The sequence below is a fragment of the Lepus europaeus genome, chromosome 22 (assembly GCF_033115175.1).
Source record: "Lepus europaeus isolate LE1 chromosome 22, mLepTim1.pri, whole genome shotgun sequence".
Lineage (NCBI taxonomy): Eukaryota > Metazoa > Chordata > Mammalia > Lagomorpha > Leporidae > Lepus > Lepus europaeus.
Window position 1 is genome coordinate 36,624,975 of NC_084848.1, and position 20,585 is coordinate 36,645,559.

General features: G+C 48.2%; 1 protein-coding gene across 4 annotated transcripts in view; it reads right to left on the minus strand.

Annotated features, from left to right (window-relative positions):
- RTN1 (reticulon 1) overlaps nt 1–20,268 on the minus strand; it is a 253,834-nt gene extending 233,566 nt beyond the window's left edge. For 2 of the 4 annotated variants that reach the window (XM_062181365.1, XM_062181362.1), the window contains exon 1: nt 20,052–20,268. In XM_062181365.1, the coding sequence (XP_062037349.1) occupies nt 20,052–20,268 (217 nt within the window). Of the gene's footprint in view, nt 1–4,687; nt 4,716–20,034 lie in introns of all 4 variants that reach the window. The other 2 variants (XM_062181364.1, XM_062181363.1) reach the window with 2 other exon arrangements.
- Between the last annotated feature and the right edge of the window lie 317 nt (nt 20,269–20,585).

Here is a 20,585-nt window from a genome sequence, read left to right on the forward strand (position 1 = left end):
GATAGGTTCTTGTCCCCTTGCAAAAAGTAGTAAATGGAAAAAATACACCTGGCAGTCCAGGAAAACCAGGTTCTCGTCTCTGTGCAAGAAAAGAGTTCTGACGTAAACAGAGAACTGTGGTAAACAAGGTTACATGGTTTAATGGAAAAAATACACCTGGCAGGCCAGGCAGACAGCGCAAAAAGCTGAGAGCTGAGCACACAATCCGTATTCAGACTGGGACTTGTAGGAGAATGGAGTTCAGATCCTCCCATTGTTTCTCCTTCCCCTCTCCCCAACAAGTTTAATTAAAAGACAAAGGCCTCGGCCAGTGCCGTGGCTCAACAGGCTAATCCTCCGCCTTGCGGCGCCGGCATTCCGGGTTCTAGTCCCGGTTGGGGCGCCAGATTCTATCCTGTTGCCCCTCTTCCAGGCCAGCTCTCTGCTGTGGCCAGGGAGTGCAGTGGAGGATGGCCCAAGTGCTTGGGCCCTGCACCCCATGGGAGACCAGGAGAAGCACCTGGCTCCTGCCTTCGGATCAGCGCGATGCGCCGGCCACAGCGGCCATTGGAGGGTGAACCAACGGCAAAAAGACCTTTCTCTCTGTCTCTCTCTCTCACTATCCACTCTGCCTGTCCAAAAAAAAAAAAAAAAAAAAAAAGACAAAGGCCTCTGCAACATTCCCCCCTTTTGATGCTCGGAACCCTTTTGGGTCAGAGAGCATCATCCTGGCCCATGGACTTATATTCTTACAGCATTATGACATGTGCAGCCATTTTTTTGTTCTTACTTTTTCCCCCCCAGGGTCTTTATGAAGCTAGAGACAAGGAAAAATCAGTCAAGCCCCTAACATTACAATCACAGCACCTGTGAGGGATTTGAATCCACTAGAAGTTAAAGACCATCCTCTAAACACGTCTCTGGAGTTTTAACCTCTCTAGGTCTGGACCAGAACATGGGTGAACTTTTTTATTTGATGAGTCATTTCTTTATGATTTTGCCATCATCATCATCATCTATTTGTGTACAAATTTTAAAATGTTATACGATTTCTAGGAAACAAATGACATATCTGTTCTTATAATTCAGGTAAAAAGAAAATAGGAGTTCTTCTCTACTACCATGGCTTCAATTGAAAAACTAAACTCTGGGTTGTAAACTTACTGTTGTATTATCTGTAACAAAAGGTTTGCTAAACAAATTAATAGCACAATAAGTAGTAGCAACTCCAAGATGTGTGCGTAAGTGTGTGTTTTCCACTCTTCATAATGTATTTATTTCAAAAGAAGAGACAAACAAAGAGAGTTCCACCTGCTGGTTCACCCCGAAAGCCCACAAGGGCCAGGGCCAGGACAAGGCTAAAGCTGAGAGCCAGCAAATCAATCCAGGTCTCCCATACGAATGACAGGAGCCCAGCTGCTTAAGCTGCCTTCCAGGGTCTGCACAGCAGGAAGCTGGAATCAGGAGCTGAAACCCAGATACTCCGATGTGAGATGCAGGCATTTATTTAACTACTAGGTTAAATGCTGATTCCCTCTATATATTCTTGAAATTAATAAAATAGCGATTATGGAATACAACCCTTTTCCTTTAACTGCTCTTCTTCATTATCCAACTATACTGTTACTTTGTTGTATTTCTTTTATAGCCTTATGATTTTTAATCAATTTCATAGCTTTTTGTGTACGTGAGTAGTACACACTGAACTTGTTGAAAGCATAAATGGACGAATCAGTGAGACTTTCTGAGCCACAGATGACAATCCCCATGTAAGTGGTGACCTCCCTGAGAGCACCCAGAATCACTCTCAGCACTCACGCCTCTGTCCGTAAAAGGCCTCTAACACATCCCCAAACTTCTGTGCCAAATGGTGTTTCTGAGTGTATTTTCCTGGGCAGAGATGCCAAAGCTGTCATCAGATTCCCCAGTGGAGGTCTGGAATCCTGGAAAGACTCTTCTAGAAGAATCTGCGGAATCTTTTCTATTTTAACTCCTCTGTCACAGAAGTGATCCGTCCACCTCTGCTTACATGCTTCCAGTGACAAGACACTCACTACTGCATGAGGCCATCTGGTCAACCTCCCACTCCGGCGAATCCATTCCCTGTAAATTCTGGTTGGCCATGGCTCCAAGCTCCAGTTACACAAATGTCCCCAGTCCTTTTGCCACTAAATAACCTGGTATGTAGGGCTCTTCAAAAAGTTCGTGGAAAAGGTGACTTTTGCATGGATCTCAAAAAAATTTTTGTACCACAGTAAATTTACCTTTTAATTCCACCTTCTATGAACTTTTTGGGATACACTCATATTTTCAGGCAGCTGACATAACCCATCTTATCCTCTCTTGTGCCAGTTGTAAATCCTTAGTTCTTTGTAGCACAAAGTTTCTGCTTTCATTGTGGCCTTGGCACTCAGGGCACCGAACCCTGTCCAACCCTTGCCCATGGCCCAGCCCTCCCAGGGCTGAGTGCTGCTCACTTGGGCTCATTCTGGGCGTCCTTAGCCAGCAAGCTTAATAGTTCATTATCTCAGAAATAGATGGTTCACCACCTGACTGAGACTAAATTTACAGTTAACTAAAACCTCTGGGTTCTATTTATCCTCCATGTGTGCTTCAGTTCCATCATCCATGGCCCTCTTATTCTATTCAAGCAGTTAATCTGGAGATCCTACAGCAAGATTTTGCAATGATCCCTATTAAATTTCTTCTTTTAAAAGGCTCTTTATTTATTTGAGAAGCAGAGTTACAGACAGAAAGAGGGATGGACGAGAGAAAGGTCTTTCATCTGCTGGCTCCCTCCCCAAATGGCTGCAATGGCCTGAAGTGAGCCTGATCCAGAGCCAGCAGCCAGGAACTTCTTCCAAGTCTCCCAAGCAGGTGCGGGGGCTCAAGCACTTGGGCCATCTTCCACTGCTTTCAGAAGCCACAGCTATGAGCTGGATCAGAAGAGGAGCAGCTGGGATTCGAACCAGCGCCCACATGGGATACCAGCACCATAGGCGAAGACTCAGTCCACTAGGCTACAACGCCGGCCCCCCTATTAAATTTCTAGTTACCAAATGTAATCAAATTTGGCTTCAGCCTGAGGGTCTCAAGGATCTCAAGTTCTATCAACCCAACCTTTACCCACTGCCCCACTCCCACTGTCAGACTAACTAGTTCAGACAGATTTTCATGCAAGCTAATGTCTTATTGAACAAGCAATTTTTACTGAGTTGGGCTCATTTATGTGAGAAAGGTTATAATAAAGCTACAGTAGATTAAAAAAAAAAACAGATGTTAGGGGCAGATGCTGTGGTGCAGCGGGTTAATGCCCCTGCCTGAAGTGCCAGCATCCCACATGGGCATCGGTTTGAGACGTGGCTGCACCACTTCTGATCCAGCTCTCTGCTATGGCCTGGGAAAGCAGTAGAAGATGACCCAAGTCCTTGGGCCCCTGCACCTGTGTGGGAGACTCAGGGGAAGCTCTTGGCTCCTGGCTTTGGATCAGTGCAGCTCTGGCCATTATGGCCAACTGGGGAGTGAACCAGCGGATGGAAGACCTCTCTCTCTCTCTCTCTCTCTCTCTCTCTCTGCCTCTCCTCTGTGTAGCTCTGACTTTCAAATAAATAAATAAATCTTAAAAAAAAAAAAAACAGATGTTGGACAAGAAAAGCCTAAAATAGCCAAAAGAGTGAAGTACTTAGGTACAGGGACCCTACATCTAGACTGCCAAGACTCAAATCCTGATGTCGCCTCTTAAGAGCTGTGTGATCTGGGCAAGCTATTGAACCTCTCTCTAAGTGCAATATAAGTGCTTGTTTCATAAATAATCTAGCAGAGATGTGAATATGCAAACAGAATTCAAAAGTTTGTGGAAAGCAGAATTAAAGGGTAAGTTTCGGTCAGGCACTTGGCATAGCCTCTAGGATATCACTTGGGACGCCTGCATCCCATGCTGACTACCTAGTTTTCAGTCCTGGCTCTCTCCTATTCTAGCTCTAGCTTCCTACTAATATGCACCCTGGCCGGAGAGGCAGCAGGTGGTTAGCTGCAGAGGCCACAAGCACCCGGGGCCAGCTGATCTGGCCCTGCCCAGCAGGTAGCTGGAGCTGGCTTTCCCCACGGACATACGGACATACGTCTTGTAAGAGAAGCAGCCTCTTCCCGATTGACTCCCACGCATACCTGGGACAGCCTCCTGTGCTCAGTGCTCTTCCACTGCACAGGAGATCAGCACAGCTCCCATCTGCTGTCCCCCCTCACTCCAGCTGCCCCGCAGGCACACCTCAGCCTAGCTCCCGTCACAGAGAGCTCACTGGGCACCGGCAGTGGAGCAGGACCCACACCCACTGCACTCCTCCCAGATAAAATGTCTTCCAGTATGGATTACCAGAATCCCCTCCCATCTCTCTCATGCTTGCTGCCCGGCTCTCCCACCATTCTCCACTGCTGTTTGGCTGAGGTCCAGCTAAGCACAGCAAGCATTTCTTACCAAGAACAGTCATATTTACCTACATTGGCAAGTTAGTAAGTGCCAAAGCCAAGGCTAAATATGTCTGATTTCTCAGGCAGGGCTCGTTAAGGACCCTGACACCCTGGTTTCTATGATACTATAATAATGAGGGTAGCTACCATGTCCATATAGGTAAACCACACACACACACACACACACGCTGGCCCAGGCAGGTTAGCTAAGTGGCCTGAAGCCACTGTGCTAGTAAGAGACCAGGTGCCCATGTTCTGTCCTTGGCCCTCTGTTCTTCATAATCTTTCAAAACTAAATTACTCATTTCTATGGCTTCTCTTCCAGTTTTCGAACTTCTCACCGACAATCCCGTTTTCATCTCCGAAGTCTACTCCTTTCGGGTTGCTGAGCAGAGATGTCCATGCAAATGGCTTGTCGCCATTTCAAACCCACATGACTAAGGGGAATTTGTTACCCTCACCCCCTACCCAGTTCCCCTGTCCACACTCTGTAGAACAACATCCTCCCAGCTGCTGGCTGGGATGCATCTCTCCCCTCCCCCCGCCTCTCCCATTGGTCCCTCCCAGAGTTCCAGAGGGTTCCCTAGGAAGCCTGGCATCTTTCTTCCCACAGACTACCCGCTTCACTCCCGTGGCTGCTCACTCAGTGTCACGATCAGCATTGATGGCACTGTCTCCATCAGCAAAGCCCACAGGTCGCAGGGGCATCCCCGTGTGTTTTCATCTTCTCCGCCACTGTCAGACAAATCTTCCTGAACACAGTTCCCCCATACTGAAACCTGCAAAGGGACCAGTGCTGTGGCGTAGTGGGTAAACCTGCCGCCTGCAGTGCCAGCATCTCATATGGGCACCAGGTCGAGTCCTGGCTGCTGCTATGGCCTGGGAAAGCAGTGGAAGATGGCCCAAGTCCTTGGACCCATGCACCCACCTGAGTGACCCGGAACAGGCTCCTGGCTCCCGGCTTCAGATTGGCAAAGCTCCAGCCATTGTGGTCATCTGGGGAGTGAACCAGCAGATGGAATATTTCTCTCTCTGCCTCTGCCTCTTTGTAACTCTGCCTTTCAAATAAATAAATCTTTAAAAAAAAAAAAAAAGCCTGCAAAGACTCCAGGAAGTAGCTTTTATGCCCCCCAAATCTGTCTCCCCCTGCCTGGCTGGGCGGGTGAAACCATGCCATTATTCCTGTCTCTCCCTGCCTCAGTGGGCTCTCTGCCCACATCTGGATGTGCCTATGCCACCTAGCCTTTATAAGTACAACACACTCCACCTCTTCCAAGGCACCAGGGACTTCAGAGCCCATAGAACCAAGAAAACCCTGCTGCACACAGAGCACGTGCCGCCCATCCAAACACTGGCTGCACTCTGACCTTGGCTGTCCACCTTCCTCTCCCATGTGGCAGCCACATCTTCCAACAAGACAGTAAAGAGTTCAGAGGAAATAAGACAGTAGCTATGCTACTCGTCTATTCCCTGAGGCTCTTGGCAAAAGGTCACACATAAGGAAGCAACTCAATAAATCAGTGATCCTCAAAGCACTGATATGCACTGGGCAGGCTTGTGTCCCTGGGCACCGGGTTGTGGGTCACCCCGTCCTGAACAGAATCTACAGTCCACGGTCTGAGAAGCCCTGTCATACCAAAGGTAGACATGGCACTGGTTTTTATTATGATGCTTGTCAGTTACATAAATAATAACTCAGATACACACATTTTCTTTCATCCAAGAGTTGTTTTAAGAAAATTAATGAGATTCGCTCACACAAAACAAAGTTATAGGTATTTTGAAGGATGCGAGGTATTCAAATTCTCCACATTAGGAAGCAAGAATCTGGTCTGTAACTGGCTCTAAAACAATCTCACACTGTAGATGAAGTAGAAAATCCACCTGGGGATTGGACATGGAAATTAGAACGCAGAACTGTTCTAGCTAAAAATGCAGTTCATTAGGCAACTCAGCAAACATGGCTTCACAATGAATAATCTGCCATCAATATTCAGATGGTGAGGAGGAAAAACACAGAATCACGTGATGCTTTTAGCGACACAGAATTACTTAATGAATTCCCCAAACATCTTAGACAATGTTGCATATTTATGGAACTGGATCCAGCAGTTACAAATGAAGAAAGTTCAGGAAAGGAGATTCTTGCAGATAACAGTGTGTCGTATTTAGGTGAATAGCCCTGAACTGGGTAAAGCTGTGTAGTTCTTAAGAAGCACTTTCGTCAAGTTTACTTGACAATGGAGAAAAGGGTTTAGAAAAGACCGCGCTTTTATGGAGACTGTTTTAAGAAGTCAGTCTGAGGTTACCTATGGTGGACATCATTGCTGGTTTCATGAACGTGCTGCCCGCTTCTGAGAACCGTGTAACAGAGTAACACCCGCAAGCCACAGTATAAAGATGGCAACGCAGAATTAGGAGCACTGTTCTCCTCCGGGGAGACACAAAGAACCTGGGGTGACTAATACTGTCCGTCTAAGTTTCTTCCGTGAAAACAACAACCTCCCTTTTGCTTGAACAGTATTAGTTAGCTGGGAGACAACCCAACTCTTCTTTTTTTTTTTTTTAAAGATTTATTTATTTATTTGAAAGTCAGAGTTACACAGAGAGAGAAGGAGACGCAGAGAGAGAGAGAGAGAGAGAGAGAGAGAGAGAGAGAGAGAAGCGGTCTTCCATCTGCTGGTTCACTCCCCAATTGTCTGTTAATGGCCTGAGCTGTGCAAATCCGAAGCCAGGAGCCAGGAGCTTCTTCCAGGCTCCCACGCATGTGCAGGAGTCCAAGGACTTGGGCCATCTTCTACTGCTTTTTCAGGCTAAAGCAGAGAGCTGGATCAGATTGGAGCAGCCGGGACTCGAACCAGTGCCCATATGGGATGCTGGCACTGCAGGTAGCTACGCCACAGTGCCAGCCCCAACCCAACTCTTTTCTACTTAATTCAAATGAATAAGACATTGTCCTTCCCTAAACAGAAACCTGCTTCTCCAAATCCAAGTCCTAATTCTGCCCTGTGAAATTGACTGGATCAAGAGTTCTTCCTAGGCCGGCACCGTGGCTCACTAGGCTAATCCTCCACCTGCCGCGCCAGAACACTGGGTTCTAGTCCTGGTTGGGGCGCCAGATTCTGTCCTGGTTGCCCCTCTTCCAGTCCAGCTCTCTGCTGTAGCCCAGGAGTGCAGTGGAGGATGGCCCAAGTGCTTGGGCCCTGCACCAGAATGGGAGACCAGGAGAAGCACCTGGCTCCTGGATTCGGATTGGCGCAGCGCGCCGGCCACAACACACCGGCCGTAGCGGCCACTTGCGGGGTGAACCAACAGAAAAAAAGGAAGACCTTTCTCTCTGTCTCTCTCACTGTCCACTCTGCCTGTCAAAAAAAAAAAAAAAGTTCTTCCTTGAGGTGGGTGTTGGGCACAGCAGTTAGAATGTCACTTGGGACACGCACACTGCATGTCAGAGTCCTCGCTTTGAGTCCCAGCTCTGCTTCCAGTTCCAGCTTCTGACCAATGTTGCCCTGGGAGACAGCAGGTGGAGGCTCACGCAGATGGACTCCTGCCTACCATGTGAGAGATCTAGATTGAGTTCTGGGCTCCTGGCTTCAGCCTGAGAGTGAGCGAGGGAGTGGACGGAAAGTCTCTCTCTTGTTCTTTCTCTCTCTGCCTTTCAAATATATAAATAAATAATTTAAGCGATTAACCAAGTTCTTCTAGCATTTGGATATAATTTTCAGATTGCCTTTAATTATTTACTTTGGCTAAAAACTCTTCATTTCTTATATATGTTTATCAAACATCCTGTTTTCCAAAAGCCTCACTAATCTCATCCCCTTCTGTCACCGTACCAGAGTTCATTGATATCTATGGGTTTTGTGACAGAAACTGTTTCTGGTTTCGTCAGTGTGCTGCCCGCTTCTGAGATCCGTGTGCCAGAGTAATACCCACAGGTCACAGCAGCCACATGACAATGACAACGCAGAGTTACGACGGGCACAGCACCATCCCTTTGGCATGAGATTCCACATTTGACCCGTGTAGAACAGAGTCTAGGGGAGCAACTAACTGCCCTTTACATGCGTGTTTCAAAAAGCTCATGGAAAAATGCAGGCTATGGAAAAAACTACACGTGGATTTCGAAATCTTTTGCACCAAAATAAACTTAACTTCTTAATTCCATTTTCCACAAATTTTTTTGAAGCAGCCTTGTGTAATGTACATCTGAGACTTTCTATTAAGCCTACCTGAAATTATGGGAGATATTTTAGTAATTTCACCATATCATTAGCTCACAGTGAGTTAATTACAACCCTCGATGTTCTCAATCGCCGCCGTGAACTATTTTTAGCTGTGTTGCCTATGCCCCATACATATAAAATACAGTCCGCAGAACCTACAGAGTCGGGATTCTGCATTTACTATTTTATAAGCCGCTGCTCTCCCCTCCCGCTAAAGCCCTCTCCATAGGAAGCCGCAGGATCGGGCTCTTTCCTAAAAGCATCGATTCTCACCTGCTTGGCTGCTGCTCTCTAACACCTGCCGTGGTTCTTTCTGATGTCAGGAAGCACCTGGGTGAGTATGTCACTCCTGCCCTGGCCATTCTTCCGGATCCCTCCGAGGCCCCTGCTCCCCACTTCCCTCCAAAACTGAAGTCCTCAATCTCTATGGAAACACTGCAACCCCAAACCCTTCTCCTCTCGGCACCCTTATCCCAGCACCCCTACTCCTGCAGCCCTGCCCGCACACACAGCCCGCTGTCGGTCTCGCCTCCGGGTTCCACCCCTCCTCACCAGATTCCATGGCCCTCCTATCTGTTCTGCCTTGCATGCATCTTCAAGTCTAGTGTCTCGCTCTTCCTGGAACACTCACCGGAAAACAAAAATAAAACCTGATCCAGCCATCCACCTGTTCCAAACCAACACTCGGGCAGCTGACCGTGACTGAAAAAGAAAACAGGACAGTATCTGAGGACTCGACTAGTCACACTTGAAGCTTTCACGGTCGCCAACTGCAAGTGAGCCCCAGACGTGGCTCAAATTTCTTACAATTTCTCCCTCTTCCTTTCACCTCCTGCCCCCAGGTGACAATTTTATACCTTCTGCTCCATTCTCAAGCTTCCAACAACTCCACTGCTGCCTGCACAGGGCTGTTGACCTGGCTTCCTATTTCTTCCACAGAAGCAGCAGAAGGTCCCCCTGTCCCCAGCCCACACCTGCCCCTGCCTGCACGTGTGCCTTCTCTGTCTTGCCTCCACGGGCATCCACTAAGTATCCTCACATCCATCTAGCATCCACCCTCCACTGCGCACCGGCTCCGCGTGCCCTGCTGCGGGAGTTCCCCCTCTGCCTTGCACCGTCAGTCTTCCCCAGCCCCCTAAATCCAGCATTGTCTCACAAACATGCCTTAATATCCCTCTAGGAAGAAAAAAACCTACACCTCCCGTTCCTTTTATTCCAAGCCTTCACTGAATTACTTCTCTCTTTTTAGTTTCTTTAAAAAAAAAAAAGATTTATTTATTTATTTGAAAATCAGAGTTACATGGAGAGAGGGAGAAACAGGGAGAGAGAGAGAGAGAGGTCTTCCTTCCGTTGGTTTACTCCCCAATCAGCCACAACGGTCGGAGCTGTGCCGATCCGAAGCCAGGAGGCAGGAGCTTCTTCTGGGTCTTCCAGGCAGGTGCAGGGACCCAAGGACTTGGGCCATCGTCCACTGCTTTCCCAGGCCATAGCAGAGAGCTGGATCAGAAGTGGAGCTGGGACTTGAACCAGCGCCCGTATGGGATGCCAGCACTGCAGGCAGCAGCTTTACCCGCTACGCCGCAGCACCAGCCCCTTTTTAGTTCGTTTATACCAAAACTCCTCTAAAGAGTCATGACTACAGATGTGTTCTGTAATTTCCTCCCCTACACATTCTCTAAAATGCATTCCAAGAAGCTAGCATTGTGGTACAGCAGGTTAAGCTACTGCCTGCAACACCAGCATCCCATATGGGTACTGGTTCAGGTCCTGGCTGCTCTACTTCTGATCCAGCTCCCTGCTGACGCACCTGAGAAAGCCGGAAAAGATGGGCCAAGTGCTCAGACCCCTGCACCCCTGCACCCATGTGGGAGACCGGGAAGAAGCTCCAGGCTCCTGGCTTTGGTCTGCCCCGGCCCCGGCCTTTGCAGCCACTTGGGAAGTGAACCAGAAAATACAAGCACTCTCACTCTCTTTCTGTACTCTGCCCTTCAAATAAATAAATCTAAAAAACATAAATTGAAGTAAATAAAACCCATTCCAAGCAAGGTTTTTTCCACACACTTCACAAAAAGACAGCCTCCTCAAATTCCTAAATACTTCCTCACTGTCGAATCAGTGCCACCGCACTCAGAGCACTATGCCGGGGCCGGTGCTGTGGCTCACTTGGTTAATCCTCCACCTGCGGTGCCGGCATCCCATATGGGCGCCGGGTTCTAGTCCCGGTTGCTCCTCTTCCAGTCCAGCTCTCTGCTGTGGCCCAGGAGGGCAGTGGAGGATGGCCCAAGTGCTTGGACCCTGCACCTGCTTGGGAGACCAGGAAGAAGCACCTGGCTCCTGGCTTCGTATCAGTGCAGTGCCGGCCATAGCGGCCATTTGGGGAGTGAACCAATGGATGGAAGACCTCTCTTTCTCTCACTGTCTATAACTCTACCTATCAAATAATAAACAAACAAACAAATAAATAAATAAATAAAGCACTATCCCAAGGCTGTTATTGGGACCTATAGAATCTAATCTACCGGGGCTGGTGCTGTGGCTCAGTGGGTTAACAACCTGGCCTGGGGCACCGGCATCCCATATGGGCTCTGGTTCAAGTCCCGGCTGTTCCACTTCCTATCCAAATCTCTGCTGTGTCCTGGGAAAGCAGTAGAAGATGGCCCAAGTCCTTGGGCCCCTGCACCTGTGTGGGAGACCCAGAGGAGGCTTCAGATCAGTGCTCTGGCCGTTGAGGCCAATTGGGGAGTGAACCAACAGATGGAAGACCTCTCTCTCTCCCTCTCTCTCTCTCTCTGCATCTCTGTAACTCTGTCTTTCAAACAATAAATAAGTCTTTAAAAAAACTGATAATAACTGTTATCTCTGAAGAGGGACAATGGTGGATTGAAAGAGAGTGTGTGAAGATGACTCCCTGTTCTCTGCACACCCTTGTAAATCTTTTATTTCATTTTCTTAAAGATTTAATTATTTATTTGAAAGGCAGAGTTACACAGAGAGAAAAGGAGAGGCAGAGAGAGAGAGAGAGAGAGAGAGAGAGAGAGAGAGAGATCTTCCATCCGTTGGTTCACTCCCCAATCAGCCATAGTGGCCAGAGCTGCACCGATCCGAAGCCAGGAGCCAGGAGCTTCTTCCTGATCTCCCACACAGGTGCAGGGGCCCAAGGACTTGGGCCATCTTCTGCTGTTTTCCCAGGCCATAGCAGAGAGCTGGATCAGAAGTAGAGCGGCCAGGTCTCGAGCCTGCGCCCATATGGGATGCCAGCAATGCAGGCAGTGGCTTTACCCAATATGCCATAATGCTGGCCCCTGTATATCTTTTTTTTTTTTTTTTTTTTGACAGGCAGAGTGGACAGTGAGAGAGAGAGACAGAGAAAGGTCTTCCTTTGCCGTTGGTTCACCCTCCAATGGCCGCCGCGGTTGGCGCGCTGCGACCGGTGCACCGCGCTGATCCGATGGCAGGAGCCAGGTGCTTCTCCTGGACTCCCATGGGGTGCAGGGCCCAAGAACTTGGGCCATCCTCCACTGCACTCCCTGGCCACAGCAGAGAGCTGGCCTGGAAGAGGGGCAGCCAGGACAGAATCCGGTGCCCCGACCGGGACTAGAACCTGGTGTGCCGGCGCCACAAGGCGGAGGATTAGCCTAGTGAGCCCCGGCGCCGGCTCCCCTGTATATCTTTTAAATTTGAATACCCAGGTGCATGTATTTCTTAGCCTAAAAAGAGTTTTTAATTAGGGCAAAAAATAATGACTTGAATGAAAAGAGTTTATCATGTCATTTTTGGGTTAAACATTGAAATAAAAGATTTTTTTCATTAACAATCATCCTGTAATAAGTCAACCAATTGTGTACCATTTGCAAAATTAAAGAGAATGCTTTCAACATTTTTATGCAAACTGGGTGCTTCGGGGGAATTCCTAGGCATGGTTAGGTGCTTTATGTATGTTGGTGATTCAAAAACTGAAAAGGTGACAGTCTATGGGAAAAGGATGAGCTTTTCACGTCATATTGTAAGAGCATTACTTTTTATTGATCCTATGGGAACATCTGCCAGTCAACATACTCATTCTTTTCTAAGGGTTTACAAATAGTTGGAATAACAATGTATTCATAGAGTCTACCAGCAATCAGCATCAAATATAGTGGCCCATAAATCTGAAGATGCTACTGCTTTCTGCTTTGTGAAAATCACTTCCCCTTCCAGCTGTGCCAGTATTAGCCTTCTTCCCAAAAGGTCCCTGGGTGACCTTGGAGTGGCCGAGCACACGCATTCAACACCAGGAGACAAAACTGCCTCTGAGGCACCAACCCCACCAAAACAGAAATACCAGATCTCACCTTCCCTGTTCTTATTCTGGGCTTCCAGTCTTTCTGTATCCTTTAGATTTCCCAACTGAAGAATCACTGTCCATTTAAAGCCACACAGTCAAATACCAACCGAGGTACGCTCCTCTTCTCTCATGACTGTGCCTACTGCATCCCCACCAGCAGCGGGGCCTCCCCAAGGCATGCGGTCCTCACCGTTCTGGTCGCCCTCAAATGTGTGAACAAACAAAAGCCTCGTTCAGGCACAGATGCTGGTGCAGCAGATTCAGTCGCCACGTAGGGTGTCTGCAGCCCTGAACAGAGCGCCTGGCTCCAATCCAGGCTACTCCACGCTTCCGTTTTTATTTTTTGTAATTTATTTTTTAGTTTTAATTTATTTTTACAGACTCCATGCATTTCATAAGTACAACTTTAGGAACATAGTGATTCTTCCCACCCACTCTTTCACCCCTCTTTCTCCTCCCTCTCCCATTCCCAGTCCCATTCTCCACTAAGATCCATTTTCGATTAACTTTATACACAGAAGACCAACTCTGTACTAAATAAAGAGTTTAGCAATTTGCACAGTAAAAAATAAAAAAAAAAAAACCAAAAACCAAAAAAACAAAAACTGTTCCTCAACAGTCTACACAAGGGTTGTTCAAAGTCATTGCATCTTGAAGTTAATTTCACTTTTTTTTTTTTTTTTTTTTTTTAGAAACTTAACTTTAACGAAGCACCCAAGAATGATGCATCTTTTGGGAGCACTTAGACATAGCTGTGATACAACTCTTTGAGGACAGAGGTCCTGCATGGGAAGTTAGTGCACAGTGAGTCTTCCACACTTCCAATCCAGCTTCCTGCTAACGCACCTGGGGAGCAGCAGGTGACCGTCCAAGTATTTGGGCCCCTGCCACCCACAAGGGAGACCCGGATCAAGTTCCAGGCTCCTGAGTTCAGTCTAGCCTCAGCCCTGATAACTGCAACCGCTTGGGGAATGAACCAGGGGGTAAAAGATCTATCTCTATCTCTCTCCACTTCTCACTCTGCCTCTCGAATATAAATAAATAAATCTTTTTTTAAAAATGTAGTTGCTTGTGTTTCATTTTTTAAAATGAAATGATGTGACTTCCGTGGAAATGATTCCTGTGTGAATATATGTTAGTCTCTTGAAATATGTCTTCTATGTTCTCTGCCCTCTAAGTTTTCCAGTGTCATTTGTTTGTTTGTTTGTTTATTTTGAGAGGGGGAGAGAAAGAGAAATCTCCCATCAGCCGGTTCACTTGCCAAATGCCCACGAGAACCACAGCCAGGCCATGCTGAGGCTAAGAGCTGTGAATTCAGTCCGGGTCTCCCACATGGGTAGCAAGGACCCAACTACTTGAGTCATCACCTGATGCCTCCCAAGGTGCCCTTTAGCAAGAAACTGGAATCAAGAGCAGTGCCAGGGCTGGCGCTGTGGTATAGTGGGTAAAGCCACCGCCTGCAGTGCCAGAATCCCATATGGGTGTCGGTTCAAGACCCGGCTGCTCCTCTTCCGATCCAGCTCTCTGCTACAACCTGGGAAAGCAGTGCAAGATGGCATAAGGACTTGGGCCCCTGCACCCACGTGGGAGACCTGGAGGAAGCTCCTAGCTCCTGCCTTCAGATCAGCACAGCACCAACTGTTGCAGCCAATTGGAGAGTGAACCAGCGGGTGGAAGATCTCTCTCTCTCTCTCTCTGCCTCTCCTCTCTGTGTAGCTCTTTCAAGTAAATAAATAAGTCTTTAAAAAAAAAAAAAAAAGAGCAGAGCCAAGACACAAACCCAAGCACTCCGATACAGGATTCAGATGTTCCAAACAGTGTCCTAACCTCTAGGTCAAATGCCTGTCCCTACTACCTTTTTCAAACCTCCTTTAGTCACTACTAAAATAATCTGCTCTAATTTAACATAAAATCACAACTAACTAATCCAAAGATCTTGGAGAATTGTTCAGCCACAGTTATTTCAATGAAGACAGAGAGAGAGAGAGAGAGAGAGAGAGAGAGAGAGAGAGAGAGAATTTTAAAGAGCTGTATACTCTGAGCAAGATGTTTTCATATTTATCCTGAGTTGACCTCAAAACACTAACTCATGCCCTTGTGCCCTTGGGATCCGATTATTATACTATCCTCCAGTCAAGCTTCCAGCAAAGACTTGGAGTGAGGAAAATGTATGACGACACACCAGGAACTGTCTGGCTACCAAATGCTAATGTGAAACAGGAAGGTGCACATGTCCTAGGAAACCAAGACCGAGCTTGGCACAGCTGTCACACAAAGGAGGCATTCAGTGAAGGTTTGCTAAGTTGAATTGATCTGTGATGGTTTCTCACTTTACAGATAATAAGCACTTTCTGTAATCCATACTGTCCAGGATACACGGTCCGATGGGCGAGACAAGCAATAGCTCTTCCCCAAACCGCCCCCCCCGAACCGGAAGTAGACGCACAGCCTACAAAAGGGACGCGGTAGGAAAGCCTATAGCACATCTGAGGAACAGGAAGTGCGACCATTTCCTGGAACAGGAAGTTCAGGAAGGGACAGCTACGCTGAAAGCCTTGATAATATTTATTTATCAATGTATTTTTAAAAGAATTTATGTGTTTCTAACTTTTAATTTAACCTAATTTCGATTCCCTATACTGAAAGACATTAAACTGTACTACTGCCAGAAATGTTATTGATTGCATCTGGGAAAATAAATTGCATTAAGTCTCCAAACTCTTTATTTTTCCCACATTTTTCTTTAAAAGACTGGAAAAGCTAAGTGTAGGGTTCCTTCCCATTTCAATAGAACTGCAGCTTTCTCAAAAGATGAAAGAAAACAGGAGACTGAAATTTCACCTTTCCAAAGAGCTGACTCCAAATAAAAATTGTCCACACAGCTATCAAACACATCCAAGAATGAAGATGGTCAATCCAGTCTCCAAATGGACTTTAGAAGATGGTTGGTAATACATTATAGTTCTTTAAACATATTGCATTAGACAGAAAAAAAAATGCAAGGCATATAAAAACTTCCTGAGTGTAGCCTAGCAGTCAAAACACCCACATCCCACAGCGAGTGCGCAGCTAGCTCCAGCTCCTGCCAATACAGACAGTAAGAGGCAGCAGAGATGCCTCAAGTAATTGGGCTCCCGTCACCCACACGGGAAGCCTGGATTGAGTTCCTCGCTCCCAGCTTCGGTCTCAGCCCAGGCCTGACCACCACCAGCATTTGGAGGCATTTGAACTTGAGGATGGGAGTTCTCTTTCTCTATAAGTATCTCTCAAATAAATAAATAGATTTTTAAAATTCAGAATGCTATTTAAATCACAATAGATTGACGATAACTTCACTGGTAAGATTATCACCCTTTCTCTCCATCTCTCTCTCTCTCACTGCCTAACTCTGCCTGTCCAAAAAAAAAAAAAAAAAAGAAAGAAAGAAAGAAAGAAAGAAAGAAAGAAAGAAAGAAAGAAAGAAAAGAAAAAGATCATCTCATTCAACATTTGAAAAATGCTGGGCCGGCGCTGTGGCCGCCTGCAGTGCCGACATCCCACATGGGTGCCAGTTTGAGAGCCGGCTGCTCCACTTCCAATCCCGCTCTCTGCTGTGGCCTGGGAAAGCAGTAGAAAACGGCCCAAGTCCTTGGGCCCCTGCACCCGCATGGGAGACCTGGAAGAAGCTCCTGGCTCTTGGCTTCAGATCAGCACAGCTCCAGCCAAATGGGGAGTGAACCAGCAGATGAAAGAATCTCTCTCGCGCGCGCTCTCTCTCTCTCTGCCTCTCCTTCTCTGTGTAACTCTGACTTCCAAATAAATAAATAAATCTTAAAAAAAAATAAAAATGCTAAATTATGAACCCCGTAGTCCCAGGAAGTAAATTAGGAAAATATCTTTTTTTCTCACAGCTATCTAGAAATGGAAGTCAAATCATCTATAAATCAATATTACTAAGTAAACCACATATAAACTGATTTCTCCTGACCATTCTCCATCCTGACCATTTTGCTTTTTGCACAAGAAGCAGTCAATGAGTTAACTTCTTACTATTTCTTTTGTGCTCAAATGTTCTATTTCAAATTCCTTCCTTAAACAAAGGGCCATTCTTTTATCCTTTTGTTATTGTATGCTCCTTTTGAATAGTTTCCAGGAATAAAATAACTGATCATGAAAAAAATTGCTCTTAATATTCTTTGTATAAAGTCACTGGATGATGGCAATTTCCATGATTAACAGCTCTAGCATGTTGCAGCCTACACACGGCCAGTTAAATGTTTCTTTGACAACAGACATCTTTGCACATGCCCATGATGGATTTTTAGACAAGAGAAACTGTAGCTGGAGAGGAGACGGTGTTACTTTTTGTTGAGAATATTTGCACATCACAACAGGGACAAAAAGCAATGAGAATACAGCACTGTAGGTAGAGTTTTACCCTGCAGTTTTAATGATGCTTACATATATATTCATTCCAGGGCATTTCTGAGAAACGTTTTTGGAAATGTTTCTTTGGGAACTTTAATTACCAACAATGTATAAAAATAAATAACAGAATTTCTGTCCAGATGGTGTGATTGGTGGTGTTTTTCAGAAAAGCAGGTTTAAAAAATCAATATCTGTCTTACATGTTAACATTCCCTCTGAAAAAGAAACAATCTGTTTACAGTGCATCATACTCAAAGTCTAAGTTACTTTTTAATGTGAGTTCCAAAGAGCACAGGTCTTTTAGAAGAAACAAAGCAGCCTCCACCACGTGAAGACATGAAGAAGAGATGCTGTGAGCCGGGAAATAGAACCTCCCAGGACGCCAAATCTGTCAGAACCTTAATCTTGCATTTCCCAGTCTTCAGCACTTGTGAGAAAATAAATTCTGTTTGTAAGCCCCAGAAGGAAAATTTTAAAACACAAAGTAAAGCCATGTGCTTGGGAGGCCTGCTCTAGATTTTTGTCTCTGAGCAAGAGGAGTCACCTGCTGATTCTGCTTCTGGAAACAAAATTGCCAATATATCGGACAAGGAAGCTGACCCCAATCTTATTTAGATATGGTCAAGATCTAGATGTTTATTTACGCACCATTTCTGCCATCCAGTCTTTTCTGGCAGCCCATAGGAAATAGATTTAAAGCAACCAATCAACGAGAATAGGAGAAATCCCTTCAGGAAGCAATAACAAACTAAAAAAAAATTCTACAAAGATGCAAAACAAGTTTTGCTTTCACCTCCTTTCACTGTCCTCCCGCTCACCCATAGTACAGTCTTTGACTTTATTAATGCATGTGTGGCTTAGGATGGGAAAGTCCTATAATACTTTCAACAAAGCACACTCTTGCTATAATAGCGTTTGAAATGCCAAAGGCACTGTCATTGATCATAGTCACCATTCTGTAACAATGCATTGTGCAGTTCAAAATTTCTAAGAGTACACGTTAAACGTTTTCATCACAAAAAAAAAAAACCATGTGAGTGATGAATTTTTAATTAGCTTGAGTCCACAGTACAGAGGTCTTTTCAAAACAACACATTTTACCCCATAAACATATGTATCCCAAGCATTTTTATATATCAGCTTATTTTAGTGGATATCTCTCAAATAAATAAATATGTAAAATAAATATGCCACTAAACACAGGGCACTTTGCTTTCATCTTGGCGACACTAATGGGAGGTGGTCAACGTTTGCAACGAAATGATTTACTCTGATTATAGTGGATAACCGTGCTCAGCCGGAAGCTACCCTCAACACCGGACCACAAAACCAGCTTCGTGGGTCTGTTATCAGTGGCCATCTCCTTGTGCAGTTACCGTTTGGTTTTCTCCCCTTCAGACGCATAAGTTGGAATGCGAGTAGGGGCAGCCGTCCTTAGCCTGAAATGCTCCCCCACCCCATAGATGCATAACTAATATAGGACGAATGGGTTTTCTTTCTTTTTCCACTTTTCTTTCTCCCCCTCTGCTGCTCCTCCACCTCGTTTTCTTCTTCCTCTTATTCTTTTAGTTTTTATATGGTTTCCACTTTCACTTCCCTTCACACTACTGATGAATCTTATTCAACGCACTCCCCAGACCTCCTTTCCCCAGCTCAGACCTCTGGTGCTGGAGCAGAAGTAATTCTACCGAAGGCACTCCAGGTAACCCCTACGAGAGGCGCTGGCCCGAGCAAAGGGTTCCCCGCGCCAGTGCCGCCCCCTCCCCTGCCCCAGGAGCTCCCCCCCACCCCGGGCCAGGCCTTCCAGCGCTCAGCGCCAAACTACCAAACTCCCACTCCCCACAGCAAAGCTGCCTCGGGGAGCAGCGCACACAGCACCCCTCTGCCCCTCCCTGGAGGCCGCCCACAGGCCGGCTGAGGCCAGGACGCGCCCGGGCCCCGGCTCCCGCAGGGCACCTGCGCGCTCGGGCTCCGAAGAAGGAGGAGTTGGGCCGAGGCAGGTCCGACCCCGGGGAGTTGGCAAACGCCCGGGCGGGTCCCGACTGCGGGTAAACTGTGCCTCCTCCGTCACCACCCCCACCCCCAGCCCGCTGCCCCGCAGCCAGGCCCGCTGCGTCTCGGGGTGCCAGTCACCGACGCTCCCCGCAAGGTGGGGTGGGGGCGTCCGGGCAGGTCCAGGGCGGGGACCCCGCGTTTGGGGCTGGCCCCCTGGAGTGGGGCGTGCGGGATGGGGGCTCCGGAAGGAGTGGGGTGTGGCGAGTCGTGGAGCAGAGCGCGCTGAGGAGACTTGCAGCCCATCCCCGGCCCGCACCGTCCCGCCGCCGGCGCGCACGCAGCGCCAAACACGCCCGGGAGGCGCCCCACGGCCCCCAAGCCCAGGCAGCCGCGAGAAACTTGTCCCCCCGCGCGCCAGCGGCCAGGAGCAGAACCAAAAAATAAAGTAGAAACATGACCATTTTTCCGGGGGAAATCAGAGCATTGGCAGCACCCAGTCAGCTCCGGCGCCTTGGCGAGGGAAACCGCCGCCGCTCGCAGCCCGCCGCCCGGGGCCCGGCGGGGGTGGGGCTGGCGCGCCCCGAGGAGCGCGCGGGGAAGACGCGGGGGAGACCGCGACCCGCCCGGGCCTGGGACCCCCGCGCCCGCCTTACCTGTGGATGCAGTCTCCATGGCAACGGGCGGCGGCCGGGCGGGGCCCGAGCCCGAATCCCGCGGCCCGAGCCCGGGCTCTCCCGCCGGAGGCGCCGGCTCGTCCCCCGTCGGCGTCACCACCTCGTCGTCTTCCCCCTCGCCCCGGTCCCCAAACCACTGGGACCCGGGACTGGCCGGCGGCAGCAGCTGATCCTGCGGGTCCGGCGGCGCAGCCATGGCGCGGCTGGGAGGCTCCGCGGGGCCGCGGTGCGGGGCTGGGCGTGCGGGCGCTGCTGCCACCGATGCTTCGCCGCCGCCGCCGCCGCCGCCGCCGGAACTCCGAGCTCCGCGAGCCTGCGGCTCTCCGCGCCGCCGCCGCCGCAACTCCGGCCGAGCCGCCGCCCGCCCGCCGCGCTTCCCGCCTCGGCTCCTCCTCCTCCCCCTCCTCTTCCTCCGGGCCGCCGCCGCCGCCGCCCGCGCTCCTCCTCCCGCCGGAGTCCCCGCGGCTGCCTCGCTGCCCCCGAGCCCGTTATTACGCAGGTGAAAATGGCCTG